Genomic DNA, 26,554 nt, shown 5'->3' on the forward strand with positions numbered 1-26,554 from the left:
CATTTACCTTGTTATTCCTATGTTCTTGCTGCAATGCAGGATCCCAATATTTGTGCTCCATCCCCTGTGTGAGGAAAGGAAATATTTATTATTTCCTTAACCTTGACAACAGATGACTCCAGCTGCAGCAAGGCGCTGGGAGGGCTGGGGGGCAGGGGAGGAGGGGGGGGATGCCCTCAGCCGCAAGCACCTCAGCACCAACTGGTGCACAGACAGACTGGGGGGTTTCCACTCCTTTCAGAGAGGTTTGAAACAAAGGGGGAAGGGGGAGAAATTTACAAGAAAAGGCAGAAACCAAGCAGTCAGTACTTGGGCATCACCTTGTTGATTTTAACTACGCTTGGCTGGCCGCATATTGTGAATACCGATTACAAGCAATAAAATGTTTTTTTCCTATAAATTACTGCACTACCATAAGTTATAAAGCACAATAGGCAGGCCACCACTGAAAAGATTTACGGGGGGGGGGGGCGGGGCAGGAGTTAGGTTGGTTGGTCACCAAAGTCATCCCAGAGGAGCTGCGGGCACGCCGGGCTACCTGGGCGCAGGGGCGAACCCCGCTGTCCCACAAGCCAAATAACCAAAGCGGTGGTTTGACCTTGGCACTTACCAAGCCAAACGCCGGCGTTACTGCGGCTGTTTCCCCCCGCACTTCGGGGGACACGTTTACAGGTTTCTCAGAGGTGACTGTCGTAGCCCTCTCGGGCGCTGCCACCCTGAGAGGGACCGCAGAGCGGGGGCCGGGAGACCGTCCGCCCGCTGCCCGCAGGTGCCTCGGCTCAGAGAGGCGGCGACAGCCCTCAGCGCCTTCCCGCCGCCGGCGCGCGCCCACCGCGCGGACGCACGCCCCCCCTCCACGCCCCCGGCCGGGGGCGGCGCATGCGCGAGGCGGCGTGCGGCGGGGCAGAGCGGCGCGGGCAGCGATGGCCGGCGGGGAGCAGCGCGGCGCGCCCGGCGGCCCCGAGCGGGTGGCGCTGAAGAAGGAGATCGGGCTGGTCAGCGCCTGTGCCATCATCATCGGTAAGGGCCGCCGCCCGGTGCCCCCGCGGGACAGCGCGTCTCGCCGCTGCTCGCCCACGGGCAGCGCTGCCAGCCCGTCCCGCTCGGCTGAGCCCCGCGCTGAGGCGGGGGCTCGGGGCCCGCCGGCGCGGCGAGGAGCGGCGGTGTGGCGAGGCACGGCACCCGCGGGCAGGTGTACCGGGGCGCCAGCCCATCGTCCGGTACCGCTACCAGGAGATGTGGCACGGGACGACGCGTCCCGGCTGGCGGGGCGCGGGGGGGCGGTGGTCGGGACGTGCCTGTGGGGCACGGTCCTGCTTGGGGGGGGCAACAAAACACGGGTAAAGCCCCCCCGCGCAGCCGCTGGGCTGAACGCAGCATCGGGAGATTTGCTAAAGCGGTCCCCTGATGGCCTTTCGCGCTGTTCGGGCTCGTGCCCTTTTATTGCTAAGGCTAAACCAAAAGTTGATTCTTTTAGCTGAGATTGGCTTGCAGCTTGGCAGCTTGGGCTTGCAGAAAGCCACCGAACGGCCCGGGGCGGCGGGAGCTGGCAGCAGGGCACCGGCAGCAGGGCAGCAGGGCACCGGCAGCAAGGCAACACAGCAGCACGGCAGCACGGATGCTGGCAGCAGGGCACCGGCAGCAGGGCACCACGGCAGCGCGGGAACCGGTAGCAGGGCACCGGCAGCACACGCACCAGCAGCATGGCACCAGCAGCAGGGCACTGTCCCGCTTCCCGCACCTGCCGGGAGCTGGCAGAGCTGCTGCCGGTCGGTGCCTTTTCCAACAGACCCTCTGGTTTGCGTTTCTGAGCTGCCAGCCAGCGGGGCTGAGCCTGCTTATCCCGTAACAGTCAAAACTGAGAAATGAGGGCAAGGCTGTGCTCAGCACCTTCCCGCAGCGGGCTCTGGCCCAGTGTGGTGTTCAGTCTACGGGAGCTGGGGCAAGTCCAGGGAGGGAGATGTGTCGTAGCCAAATACAAGCAGCCTGTACAAACTCAGTGAGTCTCAGAACCCTGGGGGGAGGCCCAGCCCCCACCTTCCCCACCGTAGAGGCTCGCAGTGACAGCTGGGGCCAGGCCTGGGGCACGGGGAGGTGGCAGTGGGCACGGTGGGCACGGCAGGAGCAGTGGCAGCAGCATGCTGTGTGGTAGCAGAGTTGGCGGGGATAGCCCGTTGCATCTGCGTGAGTGATGTCCCCATGCTTGAGGAAGCAGACTTTACCGCATACTTCCTATAGGTTATCATACTATCCTACTACAATCTTACGCTGTTAGCCCTGTATTCCTTTATGCCCCATTTAAGTGGATAGGATCTTGCAAAAAACCCCCACAAAACCAAAAACACAAGAGAGAAATTTCAGTGCCATTGAACAGGATCTCTTGCATCGTGAGCAAGGCTGTTATACAAAAGGAAGATATTTCATTCCGTTCCCATACTGAAATACTAAATGTAAGGGGCAGCTATAACTGCAGTTGAATCCTTTTGGCGTATTTAAGGGGGAAAATCTGGTTCGTGGATCTCGGTGGAGCACAGATGACCTTGCATGAGAGTGGGGTACTTGTGAGTATTTGGCAAGATACTGTGCTGTAAGGCACCTCCAGGGTTAGGTATCACCTGAGTTGCTGCTGGCCATAGGGAAAATTTATGGCATCTATGTCATTTGCTAGTGCTGGTATTAGATAATTGGGTAATTGTATCTCAAGACTGCTACTCTGCTCTCCCAGATCCCTTCTCAGTCAACCTTTCATCAACCTGACTCATTTGCAACATGTTGCAAGCACAATACCTGTATAATAATGCTTACACAAAATCTTGTGAAACAGCCTCTCATCTACCAAAGACATTTGAGTAGGGAAAAATATTGATATTTATGATTAAGTCTAGTACTGTCAAGAGATTTAAGTATTAGAGGTGGTTATCTGCATTGCCAAATAAAGCCTAAAATTTCTGCTGCAAATTCCCCTGTATTTTGATAAAAGAAGTTGGAAAAACAACCCTAGGATCCTATTTTGGGGTCTGATTTGTGTGTAGGTGTGTGAAATTACATTATATATCACAGAGTCCCCAGTGACAAAGAGATAGTAAGAGTATAGTATAGCTTTGTACATGTCACTACATAAAACTTGACAGCCTAGAATCAGAGGACACTGTAAATTGCATTACACCAGATTGGCTTGCAAACCATTACTGGAGTTAAATAAGAGGAATCTCTTCTAGCAAAAAACCTAAACTGCTTGATCTGAATTCGTATTAGACAACCAGTTAGCTCACAATTTTTCTATATGATAAAATTTAACACTGGGAAGACTTTCCAAATTCTTGGATGTCGGGGAAAAATGGGTACAGCCAGTGTCATAGCCTTTTGAACTGATGACAGACCAGGACTTTCATGTTAGCCATCGTAACAGTTTTCCTATTTCTGAGTGGGGAAGGGAAACACTTTTCTCTTCAAGGGTTTAGACATCAAACTCTGATGCATCCCATGGCAAAGTCATATTGCTTGAGAACACCAAGAAGAAAGAAAATGCCTTTGAAAAAAACCTTTCTTGCGCTGCATGGAGCTAAAAGAAGATTATGCACTTTTCTTTAAATGTTTTTGTAGGTTATCTTTATTCAAATAGCGTATAAAAGTGCTGCAGGTACAGAAAATGCAAGAGGATATTTTTTGCATTATCAAATAGAAGTTTGATGCAGTGATACACCAAATGCTCTGTTTTAGCTGACCTGCTCTACAATAATCAGCTGCAGGATGGATATAGACAATTATAATCTTATAGTAATTAGTAACAGAAAGAGGATGTTTCCTACTCGACAGAGTATTTGGAAAATACTGTAAATATGAGCCTATAAATATGTGATTAATAAGCTCACGGTTGCCTTCTATACACTAATTCTGCTTGGTTAAAATAAAGCATTTTATGATTTGCAACTGGGGGGATGGAATCAGGTTGTTTTCTGAGTGCTCCTTAGCACAATGAAATGAGGTGAAAGAGAAGGCTTGGAGGTGGGGCACCATTATCCGGTATATTTGACAAGCATTCCAGTAATGTCAGGGTCTCTCAGTATTTCATAGTCCCTGAAATTTCACAGTTGCATCTGAGGAAATAAAAATGACCTCTAGATGCAGATATACGACTTCATCCAGCTTGAACTTTACAGGCTTCTGGCTGTTAGAGCTAAGGAGGTGCTCAGCCTGCCCGGTGAACGCAGGGTGCTCACTAGTTTGGGGCGCAGTGACTGGTACAGGAGGAGGAGGCAGCCCTCATCCTGCCAGCCGCCCTGCAGCTCCCGTAGCCTGTGCTAATTCCCTGTAAAGCAAGTGTTCCTTTCCCATCTTCTTTCCATGTTCTGAATTACAGGACTATTTTCTTACTAATTTTACAACCGAGATACTTGTCAACATAATAAATTGCTATGCCATCTTAATATGATCACAAAACTCATCCTTTCAAATTTTTATCCTCTCTTGGTAGAGGCTTGAAAGGCTTTGCCCTAAGAAATAGCAGTTCATCAAATAAAAAACAGCAGAAAAAATAGCAGAACAAAGTACATCAAATTAGCAATCTAATATACCTGTCCAATATCCACCCCATAGGACAGTTTCCTGATTTCTCCCGGCAACCTAGCTTTCACAACACATAAGCCTATCCCTCATTACTTCATTATTTAACTTTTTTAAATTTGCGTACAAACAAGCCTAGTCAGAGAAGAAAGCCGTTTCCAAAGGTTGTTTCATGAAGAGGCAGAAGACGCCTCTTTGGAGTATCCTAATGTAAATACAAAAAACCATTTTGATGCTAAAAAGGGACTGCTACTTAATGACTGTGAAACTGAAGACAGTGTTCAGTAGCAGTAATAAATCTTCCTGGCAATTCATCTCTGCCACAGAATTTTGGGAAGTGCCAGAGACTTGCTGTAGGAGTACCCAAACCACTCTGTCTCAAATGTGGTTATGTACAGCAAAAACAAATCTCTCACGGGCTCCAGCTATCAATAATCTTCTAATGTACTCAATACACTGCAAATTAAGCTTGCCAATACTCAGATGAAGTGATACAGCTTAAAAAGTAGCAACATATGTGCTTTATTATCTAGTAGGTAATAACTTACAGATACAATATGATTGCTTTAAACCCGATTAAGAATTTATTTTGCAGACACCAAAATCTATGCTGTATTTAATTCGACAGTTATTTTATGCACTTTCTACATAGCTGGCTTTGTATCTCATTTGTGGAGCTACACATATAATTAAGATTATTGCACGTGTATCTTTTCTATGAGCAAAGGCATATGAGCCATATAGAGAAGAAACTCTTATTCAGTGCCTTCAATGAGAGTTGTACCTGTGTAGATGAAAAACTGAGTAAGAAGCTCCATGACTTGGCTCTGTGTAGTTTCTACCACATTCCAGTGTTCTTTAGAAAAGTACAAGAATTCGAAACAGCAGCCTGATTAACATCTGGTGCCAGCCTGGTTCTTTTGATCTGAGGAACAAAATTCACCATTCTTACATTAGAAGTATACATTTACCTGTATACATAAAATGCATGTATAAGACATTTGGCAAGAGATGTTTAACTGTTTAATACAGCTCAAGTAGCTTTATATAAAAGAAACAGTTAAACACCTCTTAAAATATTTGTTTATGTGGCTTGTAAAACTGCATGAAAGTAGCCATAGAGTCTTACTCACATCGTGGTAAAATCTGTTGTATACACTGAATGATTTTACGTCAGGCTATGTAATACCCATTACAAGACCTACAAATTGAGCCACAATGAAATATGTCAGCTAAAAGTAAATACAACTTATCTTATTTAGCACAGGTGGTCAAATTATCTGCATCAGCTGACTTGGCATTGCTTAAAAAATGCTTGGAGTGCTTATTCTACTCACAGACAAGCTGGGTCTGAGAACCCTTATAAATTGGTTCCCAGTTCAAGTCCAGTGATAATACCAAAACTCTGTTCAGCAGACCAACAAGCAGTATGTTCAGTTATTGCTATTTCTGAAAGTAGCTTTCTGGAATTTATCTTCTCCATATCGCCCAGAAAACAGCACATACTTGCTTTCTTCCATAGCTGATGTCAGTCAGACACCTTATGGATGGTCTCAGCGGAATGCGTAGAAGCTGAAAAGCCCCATTACATTGGACACACTTCCTTATGTCAGGGTTTTCACGGTATGTAGTGCAAATTGCTGTCTACATCATGATAAACCATCAAGGGAATAACCAAATAAGTTTCCTTGGTTGTCATTATATCTGCCTGGCATTGTACTTATTTACTAAAAATTGCATATGCATCTACAGGGAAGTTCTCATTTCCATAAATATCATTTCCAGGGCAGCGCTCTGAGATAGCACTGAGTTCAGAAGTATAATCGCACTGGATGTGATTTTTCCTCCTTACCATTAACAGAAAACTATTTACCAGCCTTCCTGCATGTCCGTTTGCTCTCTCCTTGCTGTTATGCTTCTTGCCATTCTAACACGCCCTAAATCCCACAGACAGTCTTTAAAGACAGAAACCTATTACAGGATTCTGCAAGCTGCTAGTATAACACTGGGGAAGGAAAACAGATGGAACTGAGAATAGTGTTCGTACTCATATTTTCCATAACATACAAGAACTTAAGTGGAAATAGCTAGGTAGAAATAGCTAGGTATTAATGCCAGCTGCTTGATGAATCCTGTCTGATTTCATATGACACTGTTGCTTAAGGAGACTGGTTATTGGTCATGGAATCACCTGGCACCGATCAGATCCATCTCTTTATCAAGTAATGTATCAAATCATTAGGAGATCATGTCTAGTCAGGCCCAATGGACTTCACTTGTGTAGTACCCAAGTTACAAGACTGCAGCAGAAAGATATATGAGGAAGATGGAAAGAAAACACCCGCATCTCTAGGTGATTTCTTCTGATTTCTGTGATCCTGGCCAGGGTCACAGAAAACAGTGGTGTTGCAGCAAGAATCTTCTCCCTCTCTGAATCTGTGTGAGAGCATTTCACTGTTATAGCTAGCTGAAGTTTCAGGACACACTTTTGTTCACTGACTTGTGAGAGTAATACAGATTACTTCAGCAGCTCGCTCTCTCTCTCTCAAAAAAAAAAAAGTGTTTCTAAAAAGAGTCTTCCCTATCTCTGTTACCCTCCTTGTTAACTAATATTTTGAGCATTCAGTTCCATATGGCACTTGCTGTCATAACACACAAAAGTATTTACACATGCATGATCGGGGTTTTTTCAGGGCAGTAGTTCAGGATCTAGCTCTGGACTGTAGAGAAATGTAATTCAACATTTTGTCTTCTTATAAATGCAAATGATGGTTAAATAAAGGCAGCAGTCAACTTTTGTTCAAGATAAATGGCACATCTTCTTACTAGTGGGAAACCACAAAGACACCTTTGAGGCACTTTTGGAGGTTTTTTTTCCCCATAGGGTCTAGAGGCTTAGGCTCAGATTCAAAACTACTGAAAGTTACATGTCCAGGTTCCATATGTACATTAAAAACTGATAGGTGTCCATAATTTGGCATGATACCTAGTATGAAAAAGAGGCACATAACTACTGAGGAAGATCAGACCCTACGTTTTGAAGGGAAGAAACCTAGGGATGCCCATCCAAAATGCATCGTGCAAGTTACATTTATGGTGTGATATGTTTTAGGGGTGATGCCATGTTCTCATGTTCTTCAAGGCTGTTCCAACATACAATTGTCTATCAGAATTGTTTGGGGTAGCCTTTCATCTGAGTTTAGGCAGCTGAAAATAACACTTGCAAGTAAAAACCATGGCAAAGTTCAAATTAAGCTTGGTAAAAATCCAGGGAGTTCCTGCAGCTTCTCTGGGCTAGCAGCTTACCTCTGAGGCTGAATTTACGGAGGGCAGCAAAAAGGAACTCTAATTAGAAATTCCTGGCAGGAAAAAAAAAAAAAAAAAAAAAAGGCCTTAATGTCATATTTTTCTTAATTGAGTCTTTCTGGACATAGAAAATGGTTTTGTTTGTCCACAGATGTGCCTTTCTGCTGCAGTCTGTATCCAGGCGAATTCAGCATGTGAAGTCCCTCATGTACAAGAACAAAAGCCAAAACAGCAGCAAAAAAAACAAAGTAAAAAATGTCAACATGAACAAATTGTTCCCATATGATCTTCAGAAACAGTAATAGGGCATAAAGAAGATCTTCGCAAAAAACCTCAATTTGTACTTTATAAAGTCAGTGATACTTAGCAAAACTATCAACATCTGTAACATAATTCTGTTTCCAGGTTATTAACTACCAGGTATTTGTTGACCAGTGGTTTTGGTTTGGGTGGGTTTTGCTAATTGGTGGGGGTTTTTTTCCTTCTTACCTTCTGAAAAAGTAGAAAATTCTGATTGGGATGCAATGACTGATCAGAAGGCTGAAGTGATGGGCTTTCTGCAATGCATGCCAGTAGTTTAGATACCCTGTAACAGAAACTCTTCTTCCTTGATAGATGAAAAAACAAAGGTAGCATCCTTTGGTAGTGTCTTACTCCTCATCTGGCAGTACAGTGCCTGCTTTCAGCAGTGCCATAAATCTCCACTCGCATTCCCTTTTCCTGTGCCTTGCAGCTCATTTCCTTCTAGCATAATGTAGCCTTTTCTGTTCAGAAAGTCTGTTCTGCTTTGGCAGGCTCACAACAAGCAGAAATGGTTTGGTAGAGATTTAGCTTTTTTGTGTTGAGAGCTTTTTGTGTGCCAAACTTTTCCTTTCAAGACCCCGTTTTTTGTTGGGCTGTGGGGGGGAGTTTCTAATAGCTGCCACACTTTTTTTGTCATCTTGGTTGCAGCATGATGAAATGAGAAGGCATTTGTCAGTACCGAAGTGCCCCAAATATAAAACATCCTAACAGTATTGTTTTTTCTGCTGGTCCTGAAAAACCCAGAAGTCTCCCAATGAGTTCTTTAGCAGATGTTCCACAGCGAAGAGCAGGGAGCCAGCAATCCAGCATGGACCGAGCATCTCAGCATCCTAATTCCTTTTTAAATGCCTGTATCCTTCCCTGTATTGTGAGGAAGCATAGGAAATATGCAAGCCCTGTTCTCCTGGAGGGGAAAGCCATATATAATGGTAAATACATTTCTTCACGTGCCAGCCTCCACAAAATCTCCTTATGCAGTATTAGTTTATTCTCCTGATGTATTCTTCTGGCACTGGCCTCTGCAAGTCAGGGCTAAAAAGCAAGATTTAGAGGAGTGGTTTCCTACAAATTGTTCCCATCTTCAGGAACTTGTAGATAGTTTTTCTGATTTCAGGGTAATGAATGGCCCAGTCTATTGGGGTTGAGCCAATTAAATTCTTGCTTCTGGACATGGTTCATCATCTCTTTCAGACAAGAGAGACAAATTCCACTGGATCTCAGAGAAAGAAAGGTGGAGGGGAATATATTGGTGATGTTTAAGCTTGAGGAATTTCTGTATCATTGAGTAATGGAATAACCCCCACAGCTGAATTGCTCCGATTCATTTACCACTTTCTTTAGCACAGTACCAAAACTTACAGAAAAATAAAATCTTTCTGTATCTGAAAATTAAGTTGAAATTTTTATCGGTTCCTTGAATACTGTTGTAATCACACTTCAAACATGGGCTTCAGGATCAATAGTGTAAAACATAGCATTAAAAATCAGTGCAACTTCAGAGAGGTTACTTCTAACGCCAAGAAACAGGTCAGTGATCTGGATGAGTAGCAGTTTTTCTGTGAATAAAACAATAGCTCTTTCATCAGCTACATGAAGCCACATAATCTAGATCTGGCCAAACATCTTAATTTAATATACGGCAGAAATTACGTTTGAACAATATAAAGACCTTATGTGGAGTCACAAAAGCCTGGAAAAATCAAATTAAGGAAGAATCTCATTCTACGGAATACACTGGGCCAGAGAACTAAAATCCACAATATTATTTGATCTATGACAATGAATGTCACAAGGCTGCCCATCACAAAACCTCTACTTCACCTGTGACACTGGACAACTCATGTTAATTATGATATAATTACTGGACAACAATCACTGACAATCATCACTGGACAACAAGACTTGTTAATTATGTTACATTAACTCTGGGTCAGATAATCACACAGGGGCGAGCAGTCAGGCTAGAAAGAGTTGCTCTCTGAGTATAGAGTTGCATTCAGACAGTGGAGGACAGAAGTTGAGCTCTGATTACTGCAACGCCTTCTCTAGAACTTAAACAGTTTTGCGAAAAGGTCATTGCACTTGAATACATGTGCATGATGTAATAAGCTATAGGTCTGACAAGAAAAAGCATCGTTAGTTGGCTAGTCTGTTGTAGTTCCTAAGTGTCTTCCATCTTTTTGCTGTTACTTTGTGCAACCACCATGAGACAAGGAGAAAAAAAACTATTAGTGTGTGTCACATACAATGGGTTTTTAACAGCCTCATATTGTGCTGTGAGATCGCTTCTGCTCAGGTCCCACGAGGAAGGCTGATGAATCCAGAAGAGTGAGTGTGCCTTGCCTCCCTGCCAACCCATGTGTTGGAAAGGATCAATATGTGCTTCTCCGTAAACCTGAAGATAATGACTGCCAAGGAATATGAGGACTTACAGCTTTAAGCTATGTGCTTTTATATCATAAAAATTCATCCCTTTGTAGAAAACACCCAAGGGATCAGTTTTTCTTAGGGAGTTGCAAGGAATGGACTGAGAAGAATGAAAATGAGGGGTTGAGTTCCTTCCCTGGATTATTTCAAAATTCTTCAGCAGCTCTCCTGAGAGCTTGATAGAACAGGGTTTGCTTGCTTGTTTTTAGGGAAGTAATCTCAGACTATATTTCATTTCCATTTCCCCATGAGTTTTTTTTTTTTTCTCTGCCCAGATTTTGTCCTGTTTTGATAGCAGGCTTATTTCTTTGCTAATTTCAAGCCTTGTTTTATCATTCATTTAAAACAATGCAGACAGTTCTGATGTCCATGAAAGGGAGATGAAACCATATCAGAAATGGCAGTTTAGGACTCCATAAACACAAACGTTTCACCATTTCTGAGGCTCTTAAATATGGTCTGAAAACCTGAAAAGACATACACTTTGGAAACACAAATAATCAGCTCTTGTTGTGTCTTTAAAATAGTAATAGCATTAGTTAGTACAAGAGAGCAGAAAGTATCCAAGCATGTTAAGCTTCCAAACACTGTACTTAGACTCAAGTAAATTAAAAAATAGCTGAGTCAATATTTTAAAGAATAAGGGGGGAAAGTATTTGATTCTGGGTGGTGTCCTCACATGCCTAGCCTTCGGCTTGGAAGGGATTTCTATTTGTATGATAGAATTAAAATATTTGTAATTAAAAAAAAGCTGACGAACTGCTTTTCTGTACTACTGCTAGTAGATCTTGTTGCAATAAAGCCATTTCTTACGGTAAACTCTGCCAGAGACCAGTAGGACACAACGTCTACATGTTTCTTGGTCGTGGACACAGCCAGTTCCCTAGCAACGCATTAAGATTTAAGCAGACTATTACAAAAGCTACCCAAATCCTGTACATTTTACAAGTGTGTGCAGAAGGAATAGCTCCCCTTCGTGCACTGAGGCTCCAATGGAAGATTAAAGACACTTTTCTTAACAGGTCCCTAGTCCCCCCACTCCCTGCTGAGGTCAAGGAGAGTAGAGGACTTCATTGCCTCATAGGATCAGGGCCTAAATTAAATCAAATCAGCTAGGTACAAAGCACATTAATCCTTTATTACCCACATACCTGAGCGAGGCTGGCAGTCATACTGCAGTGAAGTTGGGTCAGAACGGACCATACTATGTTCAGGTTGCACCTCACAGCAGAGAGCAATGGTGACAAGTGTTAATTTGTTCCCATTAATTAAAGTTATAGCGCCAGTCTTGTGCACTCCTTTTACCACAAATCTAACAATGAAAACATTTGTTGACCAAACATGGTCAGGATACAGGAGCTGCTCCAGCAACCCAGCTGCCCTTTGCAGCAGGTAGGGATTGTCCTCTCACTTTTAGAGATGGGGAAAGTGGCACACAAGGGCCAAAAGGAGCAAATTCACTTCCAGCCACCAACTCGCAGAACTTCCCTGAAGTCTCTGAATGAATACACCATCTATTGAAATCCCTACATTTCCCTTTGTGGCCTTCTGAAATGGTCTGAGGACTTCTTGGCTGAGATTTAGCTACTCAAAAGCACCAGAACTAAAAAAAACAAAACCAATTACAAAATTTCTGGAAAGTGGCAATTCTAGAGGACCTACTTCAAGCAGAGGTCTATCTCTTTAGGAAACTAGGAAGGAAGAAACACAAGACAAATCAAACATCTCCAATCTGTGCCAGAACTATAACAGCACATTTTAACCAGGGTCCTACACATTGTGATGGCAGGGTTGTTAAGGTCTCTATTAATCTGTATTTTGCAGGATTAGCTAATTTAATGCCATGTTGCTGCATACTCAAAACATTCTGTAAATAAGTTTTTCCATCCAGAGGGAAGGAGTGACTTTTTTTGACTAAGTTTTTCTGTGGTCAACTGCTTAGACAGACCCGATATATCAAGACGTCAGTGAGTAACATGAAGTATACTAATTCTGAAGATACTTAATTTCAAGACCTAGTTGTGGTATTTGGTAATACAGGACTCATATGCACAAAAGAAAACTACACCGTAATACTGCTAACTCTTGAGATTGTGTAACAACAGGTCTGGCATTTTCCTTAAATTCCCAGCTCATAGTTATTTAAGAGCTTCAAGAAAAGCTGCCATTTGTTTTGGAAATCAAGAAGTTTCTAGTTCTTGTTGGTAAAATTATCAAAATGTATTATTTAAAAATAAATAAAATATTTCAAAGTCAAGATATAAGTCAGCACTGGTATTCTAACTGGAACACAACACAGAATTTTAAGAAGCATATACTAAGCTCATAGGTATTTGTAAATCTCATTTAAACTCAGGCTGAGCTAGTTACCAAAGTGCACTTAAAATTAAGTGCAAGCTTTAAATAAAATATTGTTATGTGATAGTTGTGCACAGCCCAGGAAGCATAAATACCTTTTTTTTTTTTTTCTTTAAAATTCCACTTGTTCATTGACCATAGTGAAACATAAGCCTATCTTTGTATTCTTCGCTAAAACAAGACAGAAAGCCATTTGGAGATGTAATGATACCATACTGATAGAGGTAAAATTAACTACACCAGAATTTGCTAACAGAGATTTACAACCAAAAGAACGTAAGCTTGAGAGCTGGAATGATTTCTGATCAAGGAGGTATGAAACCTGCAAGAACAACAAACTTTACTGAAGAGCTCATGTCTTGTTTACATCTGCATCCAAACTAAGGTTTGTGTAAGATCCCAGGCAATTCTTTATCAGTCTTTCTTCCAATCATGTAACCCGAGCTGTAACACAGCAGTTAGTGTATTTGGTTAGCTTGTTACTGCTATTTTCATATTGCTTTGTTTTAAATATTTATTGCCTGGAATTTCAATTCAGGAAGGCACTGTGTTTAACCCCTTTACTGTTCAGAACAATACTGAAGACAGAGCTTTACCTTAAAAGTTTAACATACTTAAATTCCCATTATACCCCTTCAGGTTATAATGTCACAGGTTTGCAGAATCTACAGAAGCATGGTCCAAAAATCCACCAACTGACCTAAGTTTGAGCACATTTTTGCAGGACCCATCTTTGTGGGGTCAGAGCAGAAGGCATAAACTCCAATAATCTGAGAGAAGATCAGAGGCAAGAGCAGGAATTAATGCTCCTTAATTAAGAAATTAATTTCACCTTATTTACAGTCAAGCAGATCAGTTCAAGCTGTGTCTTTTCTCCAGACCTGCTCACTCCTGTAATGCTGCCCCATGAGTCTTTGTCCCTGTGTCCCTTTGCTGTTGCACAGCCCTGGGGCAAACATGGCACACACATGGGTTCTTGATAGTCACAGCTGAGGGTTGAAAGGTCACCAACGCATCCAAACGAAGCTTTTAGTTTGCAAGGAGGAACATTTTTCCCAGCAAAAAACTGCAGAGTGATGCTGTGCAAGGTAAGCAGGGAGGTGCCGCAGTGGCTGCGGAACAGGGTGGGGGTCAGAGAGGTGATGCCAGCTTCCAGGCTGGGTTCTTCTGCTAGAGCCTAGACTCAGCTAACAAAAAAGATCTTTCTGTGCACCTGTAGTAGCGTACTGCATAACTTCTGGAATTGCATACTGCTATTTTATTTCATCTTTCTAATTAGGCAAGTGGTGATACTACCATGAGGACTGACAGCTTTCAGGAACGGACAGGAAGAGGCTTTCCTGGGCAAGTTGCTGCTAAATTTTCCAGACTCTTCAAGTAATGTTTGCTGTGCTCAGTCACAGGAAGCAAGAATAGAGCTAGGGGGAGAAAAAAAAAGAAAATAAAAACACCACAGCATTTTCCACAAAACAAATTATGCTTCAAAGATGGTGCGAGGGTCCCTGCCATTGGCATGAGTACAGCTGAAGAGCCTGGGCTGGCAAAAAGCTGCGTCTGTTGTCCTGTCCTTGTCTGACCCACAGCACTCCCCAACACAGCTGAACTCCTTGGCTGTTGCTAAAGCTCAGTTGGTGAGCTTGACAGCAGCATTTTGTAATTGCTTTCCTTCTTGATAAATAATGAAAATCATTGTAGGTGCAGAGGGCACCATGAGAGCCATCCCAGAGGCACAGCTGTCACCTGTGGGATTTCTCAGCCAAGGGACAAACACTAAATCAGCTGCGTGGGCTGGCATCTGCCTCTTAAATCACTACAGGGGGAACCTTGCTCTGCTATCAGTTGCTTTCCTTAAAATCAGGATTTGTCTGGTCGTAATCAGTCATGCAGTGTCTTAGAGAAGACCCTCACCTCCTCCTGCGTGCATGCAGAGCAGGGCATTAGGAACTGCCAATTTCTCCATCAGGGGATTTAATGACACATTTCTGCTGTTCAGAGGTAAAATTCCAAGTCAGGATATTACGGTCCAGAGAGCACAAAAAACAGATGTTGGACAGATAACAAGGGCTAATACAGCATAAAGTTGCACTATTTATAGAGAGCAATGTGCAGTGCTGCACTAACCAGGGCAGCCTAGGCATTTTAGGAGCATTAGAGGGGTCTCCTCCATGTCCCTCTGGCAGCAGCAAGGTAGGCTGGGATTTCAGTTTCTCTTTGAAAACTAGTAGAAAGGTTGAAGCCTTCTCTACCACCCCAGGAGTGCTGTGCTTCAAGGGTCACAGCAGCCCCTTTATATGCCAAAGGGCCACAGCCAAGGGGGTGGTTGGAGCCCCTGTTCCACACAGCCTCCTGCACCACTGCCACTGGTGATGCAGTGGGAACCACCAGAAAGGACTGCTTCACACCTCTCTGTTGGGACCCTTTCATCTTCACCTGACAGCACTGCCCTGCCGTAAACCCTGCTCGAGGTCCCTGATGTCAGGGAAGGCAGGAAAAGGAAGGTGCAATGTGAAGCTCAGCAAAGGTGGCTGGTAGCAATCCCTGCCCGAACACAGCCCTACTGCCGCACTGGCTGCTTTCAGTGTGGCATTGTGCTGGAGCTCGCTCAGTGTTACTCCTTGGAGAATATTCCAAGGAAAATGCCATCTAGGCCCTAGGAGAAGAAGGCTTTTCCGAATATTTCTGCCTTATAGTTGCAGCGTATAGTGAAAGGCACGGAAGGCTGAGGTTTGCACTCCATGCTAATGAAATGCAGCCCACATATCCCAACACTGGCAAGAGAAGAGGAGAACAAGTCAGAAGTTAAGGAAGTAGAGAAATCAGACCAAGTACAAGAGTCAGAACAGAGGAGCAGGAAATAAAGCAGCGGACTGTGTGCCTGAAAAGAGCAGACAGAGCCTGCAGCCGGTGAAAGGATTAGCAGAATAAAAGGAGTTCTCAATTTAGAACAACAACAAAAATCCTATCATACAGGCTTTAACTTCTCCTTTGATATAAACACATTGCAGCAGCATTACGCAAATAAAACAGAATAAAACCACGCACCAGCAGACGTCCGTCTTCTCCTTTATTATTTACATGTTCCTAAAAGGCCTGATCCCCAGCATCTCCTGGACTTTTATCGACCTTAGTGCCAGTCTGGCCTCTGCAGACATCATCTAAATGTTTGGCCTCTAGTGTGGGGAGGCATTCCACAGGTGAGGACCAGCAATGACGGGTGGGGACAGCCATGTCTCCTTCCAGGTGCCCAGCTGGGCTCTGCAATTCCGAACACGCAGATTTGTCAATTAATCTGTCGTACCCAGTGTATGCCCACGTGTGTGCTCAGGGGAGCGTGATGCTTGCAAGCCACAGAATGGGATCAGAGTTCCCAGTGCTGGTTTTGGTTAAGGAAGCATTTGCATTTGACTCTAAGCACTATGGTGATAATATCCCACAGCCTAGAGGTCTTTACCATACCAGTGTGCTCTTCCTACAAGTATAGTCAGCACCTGCTATCTTAACCTCCTTTGAATGCTATTCAACCAGCAGGTTATTTTGTGATGATCATGTTAGCAAACCAGAGGCTTAAAAGTTTTCTTGATGAAATTTCTCTTGGTGAGCCTTCTGCTGGAGAAGAAAAGCAATTGACATATTATTACTAATTTTACAAAAAAGAAGGTAAAAGAGCATCCCCTTTCAGAAAGGCAGGAATTTTAAACGGGCACGTTCTCTGGTTTGAAGCTGTTGGGTGCCTTGGTGGAGGCTGGGCTCCCAATGGTCTGAGCATGTTCAGCCTTGTATTTGCCACAGCAGGCTTCAGCCGAACAGCAGGGTACTGCAGCCCCGTAAATGCACCGTGCAGGTTTTGCAGCGCTGCTTTCCGCTGCTGGTGGAAAGTGATTCCAAACCAACAGTTTACGCCTTAAGCCATAGCTAAAAGTGCAGCTTACTACTTTTAAAGAGCTATTCAAATAGCTCCAGGTATATTAAAGGCCCGGGGAAGACTGAGGATAGCAGTTCTCACAAATTTGGTTTGATTGCTCTTCTCCAGATGGTGAATTTTTCATTAATTGCAGCCCAGCTGCAATTAAATTCATTTAATTGCAGCCCAGCTGTCTAGCACCCCCGAAAGCAGCCGTCACGTACAAGTAGTATCGGTTTGCTAGTTCCGCTCATCGGTGCCCTTTGCAGGGTAATCGGTCTTACACTTTCTTAAAACACCGAAGACAAGAAAGCAGAGGTGCTTGTCTGTCAGGGAAAGCTACACGCCATCGTCTTGCCAACAGGCGGATGCCGGTGGCACCGGGGAAAGCGGCAAAGCCCCCAGGGGCAGGGGGAGAGCAGACTGCGCCCCGCAGCTCCCGCTCAGCCACGGCCGAGGCGCGTTGGGTCCCCGGCGGGTCCCAGCGGGCGGCGCTGCTCGGCTCCGCCTGGCCCGGCCACTGAGCGGGGGCCGAGCCGCGCCGTGCCGTGCCCCGCCGTGCCCCGCAGGGGGCGCCACCCCGCGGGCCCGGAAGGGACTGCCCGCCCCCGGCTCCTGCCGGTCCGTAACGCCGTTGGGTTTGTTTTCCTCGAGTGAGGCAGTTGCGCAGGCATTTGAGCCTGGCTTAGTAACTATTCCAGCCGGGAAAAGGCAATACGATAAACGGCAAGCATCCTTCTGGGGATGCTGCGGCTCATTGTAATGTGTAGGTACTACATTTTACTATATAAATATTGAAATATAAATATAAAAATATTAAAATGACTGGCAAATCTCCATAGCACCGCGTGCAATAGCAAAACCGAACCCTGGTACTAAAACTATCACACCCTCCGTGCTACCACAGCAGGTAGCATCGGTGAGGTTACACCTGAAATATTTCCTTTACTCAGTTTTCTGTTCTGCCCAAACCTTGTTAGAAAAACTTGGTTCTTCAAGTCCTCATGAACTAGACCTGTGTTTTAGTGCTCAAAAGGCAAATATCTTCTTTATAAATCTATGACAAGTTACAGAAATTACTTTTGTCAGTATCTAAAGATTTTTAAAATCAGGCTACGTAAAAGCTGGGTGTAGCGTAATCAGATTATAAATTCTTAACCCAGCAAAATCCGCTTGGAATGCTGGAACTGCAGTTTATAATGACTGGTCATGTTCTTACTTGCTAGGAATTTTAACATAAATATTTGAACTGAAGTCAGATTTTAAGAATTTTGTTAAACACCAATCCCCATAGACATTAAATTATCACTGTTACTTTTATAGCCATTTCTCAGTTTTACTTTTGCAAGCTTATTAGCTGAAGAGCCATAATTCATTTTCCACTGGTACAGTACTTTCATTTTTTACTCACATATGAAGTTAAATGGCTATTATTTTAATGCCAAGCTCTATAGATTCTTTTATTCCTCATCCTTTCTTCATTAAAAGTTTTCTGAATGCTATTTAAAAGCAAAGAAATTCAAGGCCATTGCATGAAATATCTAAAACACTGCCACACAGCCTAAATTCATGCTTGACTAGAACTTAAGAAAACTCACTTAGAGAGTTTGCTGGTTTTAATTCAGCAGAGTCCCTATAGTTTAGTAATTTTTTGGCCTGACTGCTTTGTCGATTCAGAACATCATTTTCTCTTTGTATTTGGGGGGGTGTGTGTGTGTGTGCACTTATAATCTGTTGTATTAAATGCTACACTTCTGTTAATAAGCTGGAGAGGAGCCGGGCAAAGGCTGAGCAGCACTTTGTGCCCATCCATCCCGTTAAGTGCACGGCATTGCTTTTGTGCAAGCAGCCGTCACGTTGCCGGCGCTGCGGGTGCATGGCTCAGGGCAGAGCCGGAGGTCAGCTAGGGCAGAAGGTGACAAGTTTATTTATTGTAAATAAATAGAGCCCTTGGGACTGCCTGTGCTGCCACAAGTTTTCTGGTTAGCACCAAAGCGATGAGCTATGCATGGGACTTCTTGGCTGGTTTTGTAGGTGTGTCATGCCCTGGGCTCACCAACAGGCAGTGGCAATCAAAATCAGTCACTAATTTCCTCAATTAGGAGTGCTTAACTCCTGAGAGCAAATTAGTAACTGACAATTAGCTGGACTGGAGGCCCCTCAGTTTAGCAGTTTTCTGCTAAATAAATATATAAATAAATATCCACAATGAGTTACATCATCGCCATTTAATGGTTGGACTTGATGGTCTCAAACATCTTTTCCAATCTATATGATTCAGATTATTGATGCAATCCACCTCATATTTAATTTAGATGTAAACAAATTGTAAAGCACGGTTCCTTTTGACTAAGCTTTTTTGTTGTTGTTAAACAGTAATCTCAAATCTTTCATTTTTGAGATTTTTGAGATATTTCACATTCAATTAAGATTTATTTATTTATTTATCAATTCCCAGGCAGTATGCAAAACTCCAGCATTTGTTTATAAGAGAGCTGTTTTGAGCAGTGACACGGACTGTCATCCTGTTGGCCTGAACAATGTCTACTGACATGTGGGAGTCCTGAGAGGATGGGCAGACTTTTGATTATTCTTCTGTTCACAGCTATCAGTGAAAACTGTCTGTTATCTGCTGTTGAGGATACAGTATACCAGTATAGCAAAAGAAAGCTGTAACAAACCAAGCTGGTATCCCCAACACATCATTTAAAAAAAAAAAAAAAAACAACAAAAAACCAAAACAAAACCACCAACAATCTCGTTTTCTACAGCTTCATAAAAAAGCGGCAAGTAATGGCTTACATTCCCCACATCGGCACTAAGAAAGGATGCTGGACTTGCCTTTCGTAGCTGAGATTCTCAGAGACATACTCAGACCATCTGTTACGACTGTAGCAGCGAACACCCAATATACAGTTAGGGATACAATCCTTGACGATACAGACTACTGCGTTTGACTTCTGTCTTACTGTTCCTACTCTGATTCAATAAACGTGGGACGCACCTCTGCAATGGTGCTGAAGGAAGCAGGACACCCAGGTAACACAGGCTTTCCCTCTGCCAGCGCTGCCTGCCTTCAAACATCTCATCTCCCCCCATCTTTACCTGCAACGTGTCACCCCGCGCTACGTGACCCGCTTTGAGCTTCGGAGTACCATCTTCTGAGGATAATAAACAGCACTTAATGAAAGCAAGAGCCTGGCAGGATTTTTGCTCACCAACAGTTCTTTAGGAATGTTGCCCGCTGTAATCCTTCACTGAACATCTAGTCACAAAGTGATTTACCTGACTGTGGTCAAAACAAAAACAAAAAAAAAGGTGCAGAATTTCTTTGTTGTTAATATTTCACTTTGTAAGGCTAAGAGCTGCTTAGACAAATTTCTAGTTCATATTACAGACCCATTCAGAATTTCAGACGTGCAACAGATCTTTAAAGAAATGCACAAGCAGTAAAAAGGCATGAGTGATATTTTTCTTTGCTAACCACACAGGAAATTGCTTAGTTTTATCAGAAATATGTTCTCTTAAATACAGTCAGTAAGGCCATTCCTGAAGAACTAAATACTTTCAGCAGGCGGCAAGATCCATTATTTTTACAGTCCGTGTGGATTTTGTGCTGCAGATAAATAAAAGATGCCCTAAGGATTTTGCACGCTAAGTGAATACGCAAATTATTACCAGGTCACTTTATTTTCTCACAAGCGCGGTGATATTTAGTGTTTTCCTTCAAAGTGCAATTCATAGGGTTTTGTAATGAGAATTCAGCTTTTGTTTAAAATACGAGCTTCAGCTCCCGTAGTTACATTGAAAAATGTCAAAACCTGACCCCAAACGCCCTCTCACAGTTCAAAAGCCAGAGGCGAACTGGAAACCCTGGATTTCTGGGCAAAGCCTCATGCCCTGACTGGCGGGTCGGTACCGCGCTGCCCGAATGGTTTAGCTCTACACAAGGTGCTGACCTATGCACAAAACCGCACACCGTGTGTGAGCGACTGCTCTGGGAAACCCATCCCAGGGCCAGGTCTGAGCGCCAAAAACTACAAACACGAAAGATCCCAAACGTAATTAGATGAAGGACCGGAAATTGGAAAGGAGGGGGGTTCTGGCATCCTCTTAGGCAAAACCCTGCTGTGGGACCCGCTGCCGCAGAGTCCGTGGGGATGGAGCGTGGCTGATAGGAGAGGCTGGGCTCGCTTCACACCCTGTTTGCTGCCGTGTTACAAGAGCTGTTGTGGGTTTGTCCAACCTCCAGCGGGTCGGTGGCACCACAAGCGCGCTGGGTCACAGCCGCCCCGGCCGTTTGGGCTGTAAGCATTGGGAAACCAGGGCAGGCTCCCAGAGGACAGCGCAGCTCGTCTTGGATAAAACTCCCCAGCAGCAGGTTATAGCACTGCATGCAGAGTACAGCTGGGAAAAGATTCGTTCAGTGTTTAAATTTTTTTTTAAAAAACATGAATTCCTATATTACAGGATTTTTTTCTTTTATTACCTGCATCCTATTGTCTCACCATAGTCAGTTGCCGCAGTATGCACTTTCCCATATACAGCATGTTATTTTGTCATCTTTTATATCTAGGTGTTTGTTGCCTTTTTTCCCCCTTTCACAATAACTCTTGAAGTGGTATTACTCCATTACATTTAACAAAAGGCTGCCTCAGCTTTTGTTAAAAAATTATGTTCCTAACCCTCGTGAGTTATTTTAGAAAATTCTCAAAATCTAAGCCATGAAGCCTTAAAAAAAAATAATTACAAAACACAGAAGGCAGGTAAAATAGCCTGCAATATATAACTTCTAAGATCTCATTCAGTGTCGTTGTATTTAATTTTTTTTTTAATTTATTGAGAGTGATTTCTACATCCTAGAAAAACAGGGGTGGGTGAGGAGAAAAGAATTTGAAAAAAAAAAAAAAAGAAAGAAATGGCTGTGTCTTTTCACCTCTCCGGTCAAGTAACACATCCAGCAGTGCTGTGCAGCTCAGCGGGAGCACCCGGGGTCTTAGGGAGTGTGGGAGCAGATCGCCCAAGGTCTTGCTGGCTCTGGCAGTCCTTGCCAGGGTCACCTTTCCACACCAACGAGCAGCTCTTGAACAATTTTATGAGCCAGTTTCTCCAAGTTAAGAACAAAAATGTTTTTCTCTAACATTAAGCGGGCATAGCTATGAAGTCTACCTTTCCCCTTGCCCCATCGCAGACCATTGTTATTGTGAATAAGCAAATAAATAAATAAATTCACAGAATTCGTCAAATTCTAGTCTCTCAAATATGTCTTTCACAAACTCTCAACTGACTGGAGTGGAAAGAGAATTTTGTTCCAGAGGTAAGTATTTTTGCAGGTTATCTTTCCAAGGCTCATTGGTGTGCTGAGAAACATTTTTTAATTTTATTTTTTTTTTAATTACTGGCAGAAACATTTTAATATGCCAAGGGAGCAGGCTTGGGCCAGCAGACAGACAAACTCAGGCTCATCATCCCACTCTCCCCTGCTTGGACCACTTCACTTGCCTTGTTTCCTGTGTCTCCACCTCTCTCTGTCCTCCACTTTTGTGGCTGGCATAAGGCATCGAGCATTTGTGGTGGGCTTGGGGCGCACGGCACCACAACACAAGTGTGTATCTGCCTTACCCAAGCCACTGTGCTGTGCGACTGCATCAGTATTTCCTTAGGCTTGATCTGGAGGAAGCTTCAAATTTAGCATTTTTAGATGAGGTGCCTTTTACTGTGATCACTTAGTACTGGTTTGTTGTTTACAGCTTCCAGTAACTGGCTCATACCTGCCAGGCAGGGGTAAGGCTGCAATATTACCAACAGGAATACATATATATATATATATATATATTTCTAGACAGCCTATTCTGTATTATAGTCCTAAGAGATGTCTGTGGCATGTACATACAAAATGCAAACATTAGTCTCCTTTTGGTTCAAAGGGGTAATTTTGTAGCAAGAAACTGTAGTAGAGGCCACAGAGGAGCACAGAAAGTGGCCGATTTACAAGAATTCATTAGTTTTCTCCAGCTCTTCACATCTTAAAAGAAAAAATAAGTGCAGTGAGTGTCAGGAGTAGCAGCACTAGTAAAGCTGAAATTATCCTCGGGACAGCGAGCACAGGAATGACAGTCTCCCTGAACTGCACAGCCAATTCCTTTCTTGCCCCAGGGCTGCTCACCAAATTCCCTCTAGTTCCTGCTGACAGAGGCTTGCTTTGAAATACTTTTTTGTAGGTGAAGTGCCTGCCTTACTGCTAAGACTTCTGGCCTAAGAACTTTCACTAAGGAACATGAGACCTCCTGAAAACTCTGCTTCTCGTCAGGCAGTTTCTGACATCTCATTCTCCTGGATCATTTCAGCATCTCCACCATATCTATTTTTAAACATGCCCTACGCCAAGTGAAGCAAAGGCACTTCCCAGACACATTTACCACATTCATGGCAGGTTTCCATCAGAACATTTTGTTGTCGGAAGGGGTGTAGCACTTCCACTCCTGCTGGTAGGGCTTTTGCACATGTTGCAAGAGCAAAATAATAGGAAATCCATAATGAGTTTGGAAGAGAATTTTGTGTTATCGTATATTCGTTCATGAAGGACATCAGATTTTTGAAAATATGATTAACTACTTAATTTAACAAAAATAATCTGTGAATGTTTGTGTGAAATAACCATCCAGAAGGCTGCTGGTTCCTTCTTGTCCTGCTCTGTCAGGTAGCTGCACCCAGAAAGCATTCCCCTTAAACAAAGTACTGGCTCTTTCCAGCTCAGCGCACACTGGCACGTATGGCAGCCTTGCTGTAACAGGAGGGCATCGCTCCAAGCCGTGCAGCGCCACGGACACCTCCTCCCTACAGCAGTTCGGGTCTGAGTAAGTTCCGCTGCCCCTTGCTGCCCATCACCCGGGCGGCTGGGGATGAGCAATGCCCTTTCCTACAGGCAGAAACCCGAAGCACAGAGATTCGGGGCTTTGACGCTGCCAAGTGCAAGCATTTAAAAAACATCGTCAACTACCTGTCTGTGCATTTAGACCGCACTTTATCACTGCCGCGCCAGACGGCCACCACCACCTTATCTCTGCAGTTACGCCTCACCGGGACTCGTCTCTCTCTTCCTCGGGTCCATCACAGCATGGCCCCATCACACTGCTTCCCACGGTGCTGCTGCTGCTTATCTCCCCATTTCGCCACTCTTTCCAGCCCGCCGGCGGTTCTGCCCATCACAGCGAAGCGGCTGCGCAGGTGCAGGAAGCCCGGTGCAGGCAGCTCACCCCCTCGCCAGTGCAAAAGCCACAGCGGTGCTCGGGGGTCACCCCATCAGCCCCACACAGCCTACCTCTGCAGAGGCACCACCCCGTGATGTTGCACATCAGCTTGGAGATCTGCTACATCGCTCATCTGTTACCAGTTCAGGGGATGCCATGCTGTGTTCGGATTTTATCCTTTCTCCATGTACTCATGGAATGAAAAGGTGACACAAAGCACGGGGGTGGAAGCTCTTGCCAAGAGCTTGCTAAAGGATGGGTAACGCATCTGCTGTTTGCTGCCAAAAACGGCAAACCTGAGCTAAGGTGCAAGAGAGCACTGAGCAGGAGAAGACGGAATGAGGGGAGCCAGGAGATGCATGTACATGTTATTCTGTCTTCAGACGATTCCTGTTTGTTCAGTACTGGGGTTGACGAAGAGGAATATTGTCCCATCCCAAAGAGGCAATTAAACCCTACAGTTCTATTGTGGTGAGAAGCAGTATGTCCGAAGTTCAGCATGCTCCCCAAAATATCACTGGCTAATACCTCCTCCCAAAATTGCAGTATTTTGAGGTATATTGATCTGCAAAAAATAGAGATACACAGGTATCTATGCTGGCAGGTAGTGGATCATTTTTAAGGGTCCTTTCTAACTTAAGGCCGTCTTCCATATGCATGAGCATAACTGTTCCAACTGCAGCGCACAGCAGTACCAAAGACTGTCAAGACAGTTTTTAAACTCCTAAGGCAGGTATTTTCTTTTCAGCTTAAATTCAAGATTTGTTACAGTTCTTGAACAGGACACAAGCAGTCTTCCAGAAAAGCTTGTTTGTTTTAAATATGTTGAACACTTCAGCCAGCAGGAGAAACCGTGATCAAAAAGCCCCATAAATTTTATCAAGTATTAAGTATGCTTTAGCAATATGTTAACTCCTCATCTATCTTCTTGAAGGATTTCACCACTCCACTCCAGCCATGTAGCTTCCCAGTAGGGAAGATCCGGAACAAATCTATTAGCGCTGTGAATGATACTGTGCCACTCAGCGGCATCAAAGCCTGTTCCTTCAGCACAAGCTGCCGTGATTGATGCTGTAGCAGTGCTTAGGGCTCCCTGTGCGAGTTCAGCTAAGAGATAGTTATATTTAATTTTACTGTTATTCTGGTATGATCTAGTTCTGATAACATCTACATCCCTCATTGGATTTTTTTTTTTTTTTTTTTTTAATCCATAGAAAGTGCTTTTGGTCCTGGTGGCTGTCCATCCCAGCTGCACCCTTTCTACACCCAGAACTGCCTTGGCTCACGTGCTAAACAAACAAAATTAGCAGGACAAAGTCCTCATTGTCCAATATTTCAGTCACCCCACAATCTCCCTTTAAAATCTATGGGTGATGACTAAGTGGCACAGTTATTGCAAATATAAAATGTTAATGGGTTTCTATATTTCAGACTTTGAGATGATTTTTTGAAGCACAATCTATGATCTCCCCTGGTGGCAAGAGTACCCCTTGGCCCCCACATTACAGCTAATTCTACATCATCTTTTTTGACCTCCCAGCCCCCTTGAAGATGGGCCTTAACTTGTTTAGATTCCTCGCAGGAGGAGATGAAAAATCTTCATTACAAAGTTGCTTCTGAGAAGTCCTTTTGATGAAATACTTGGGCACGGCAGGTCACAGGAGACAGTCATGCAAGCTGTGTGAGCTCACACCACAAAACCACTAGCTGCGAACGCAGATGCTTTCCTGAGTCTCACCGTGTCTCAGCAGAGCTGAGCATGGGCTTACCATCCTGGGCTGCAGGAAAGTGGCAAGGCTTTGCCCAGGGCATGATCAGATAAAACACAATCATGCAAAACCTGGAAGAGAGGGGTTGGGTGGGGTCTGTGGGTGAGTTTGCCTAGGTTTTTTAATTAAAAAAGAAAAGAAAAAGTATGTTTCCCACTTTTACCTCACTGCAAACCTTTTGTCCTTTCCAGGTAATATCATCGGTTCTGGGATCTTTATTTCGCCAAAAGGAGTTTTGGAGCACGCCGGCTCGGTGGGACTCGCTCTCATTATTTGGGTGCTTGGCGGCGGGGTGGCTGCCCTTGGCTCGCTATGTTACGCTGAACTGGGAGTCACTATCCCCAAGTCGGGAGGGGATTATTCCTACGTCACAGAGATTTTTGGTGGGTTAGCTGGGTAAGTACCCTATCTCTATAAAGTAATTTGAAAACACATTCACATGAAGTATTTTGTGTGAAAAAGATACCTGACTTGGAAGAGACAGGGAACATTTGTCAATAAAATGCTTTTGCAAAATCATTCTTTCTGTTCTCATTAGAAATACCAAATCGCCCCTACGCAGAGCTCCCGGTGCTGCCTTCCAAGAGAAGGCGACGGCTGCTTTCCCTTCCCCCTCTGACTCAGTGGGGTCTGTGGCAGGAAAGAACAATGCTGCAAACGATGCTGTGTCCAAGTAA

At 44.1% G+C, this 26,554-nt stretch overlaps 1 protein-coding gene across 3 annotated transcripts in view; it reads left to right on the forward strand.

The window, feature by feature from the left end:
• The first annotated feature begins 893 nt into the window (after positions 1-893).
• SLC7A10 (solute carrier family 7 member 10) overlaps positions 894-26,554 on the forward strand; it is a 42,270-nt gene continuing 16,609 nt past the window's right edge. For 2 of the 3 annotated variants that reach the window (XM_055819049.1, XM_055819050.1), the window contains exons 1-2: positions 894-1,020; positions 26,069-26,273. In XM_055819049.1, the coding sequence (XP_055675024.1) occupies positions 924-1,020; positions 26,069-26,273 (302 nt within the window). In that variant the 5' untranslated portion in view covers positions 894-923. Of the gene's footprint in view, positions 1,021-26,068; positions 26,274-26,554 lie in introns of those variants that run through there. The other variant, XM_027784150.2, reaches the window with a different exon arrangement.

The sequence above is a fragment of the Falco peregrinus genome, chromosome 14, assembly GCF_023634155.1.
Source record: "Falco peregrinus isolate bFalPer1 chromosome 14, bFalPer1.pri, whole genome shotgun sequence".
Lineage (NCBI taxonomy): Eukaryota > Metazoa > Chordata > Aves > Falconiformes > Falconidae > Falco > Falco peregrinus.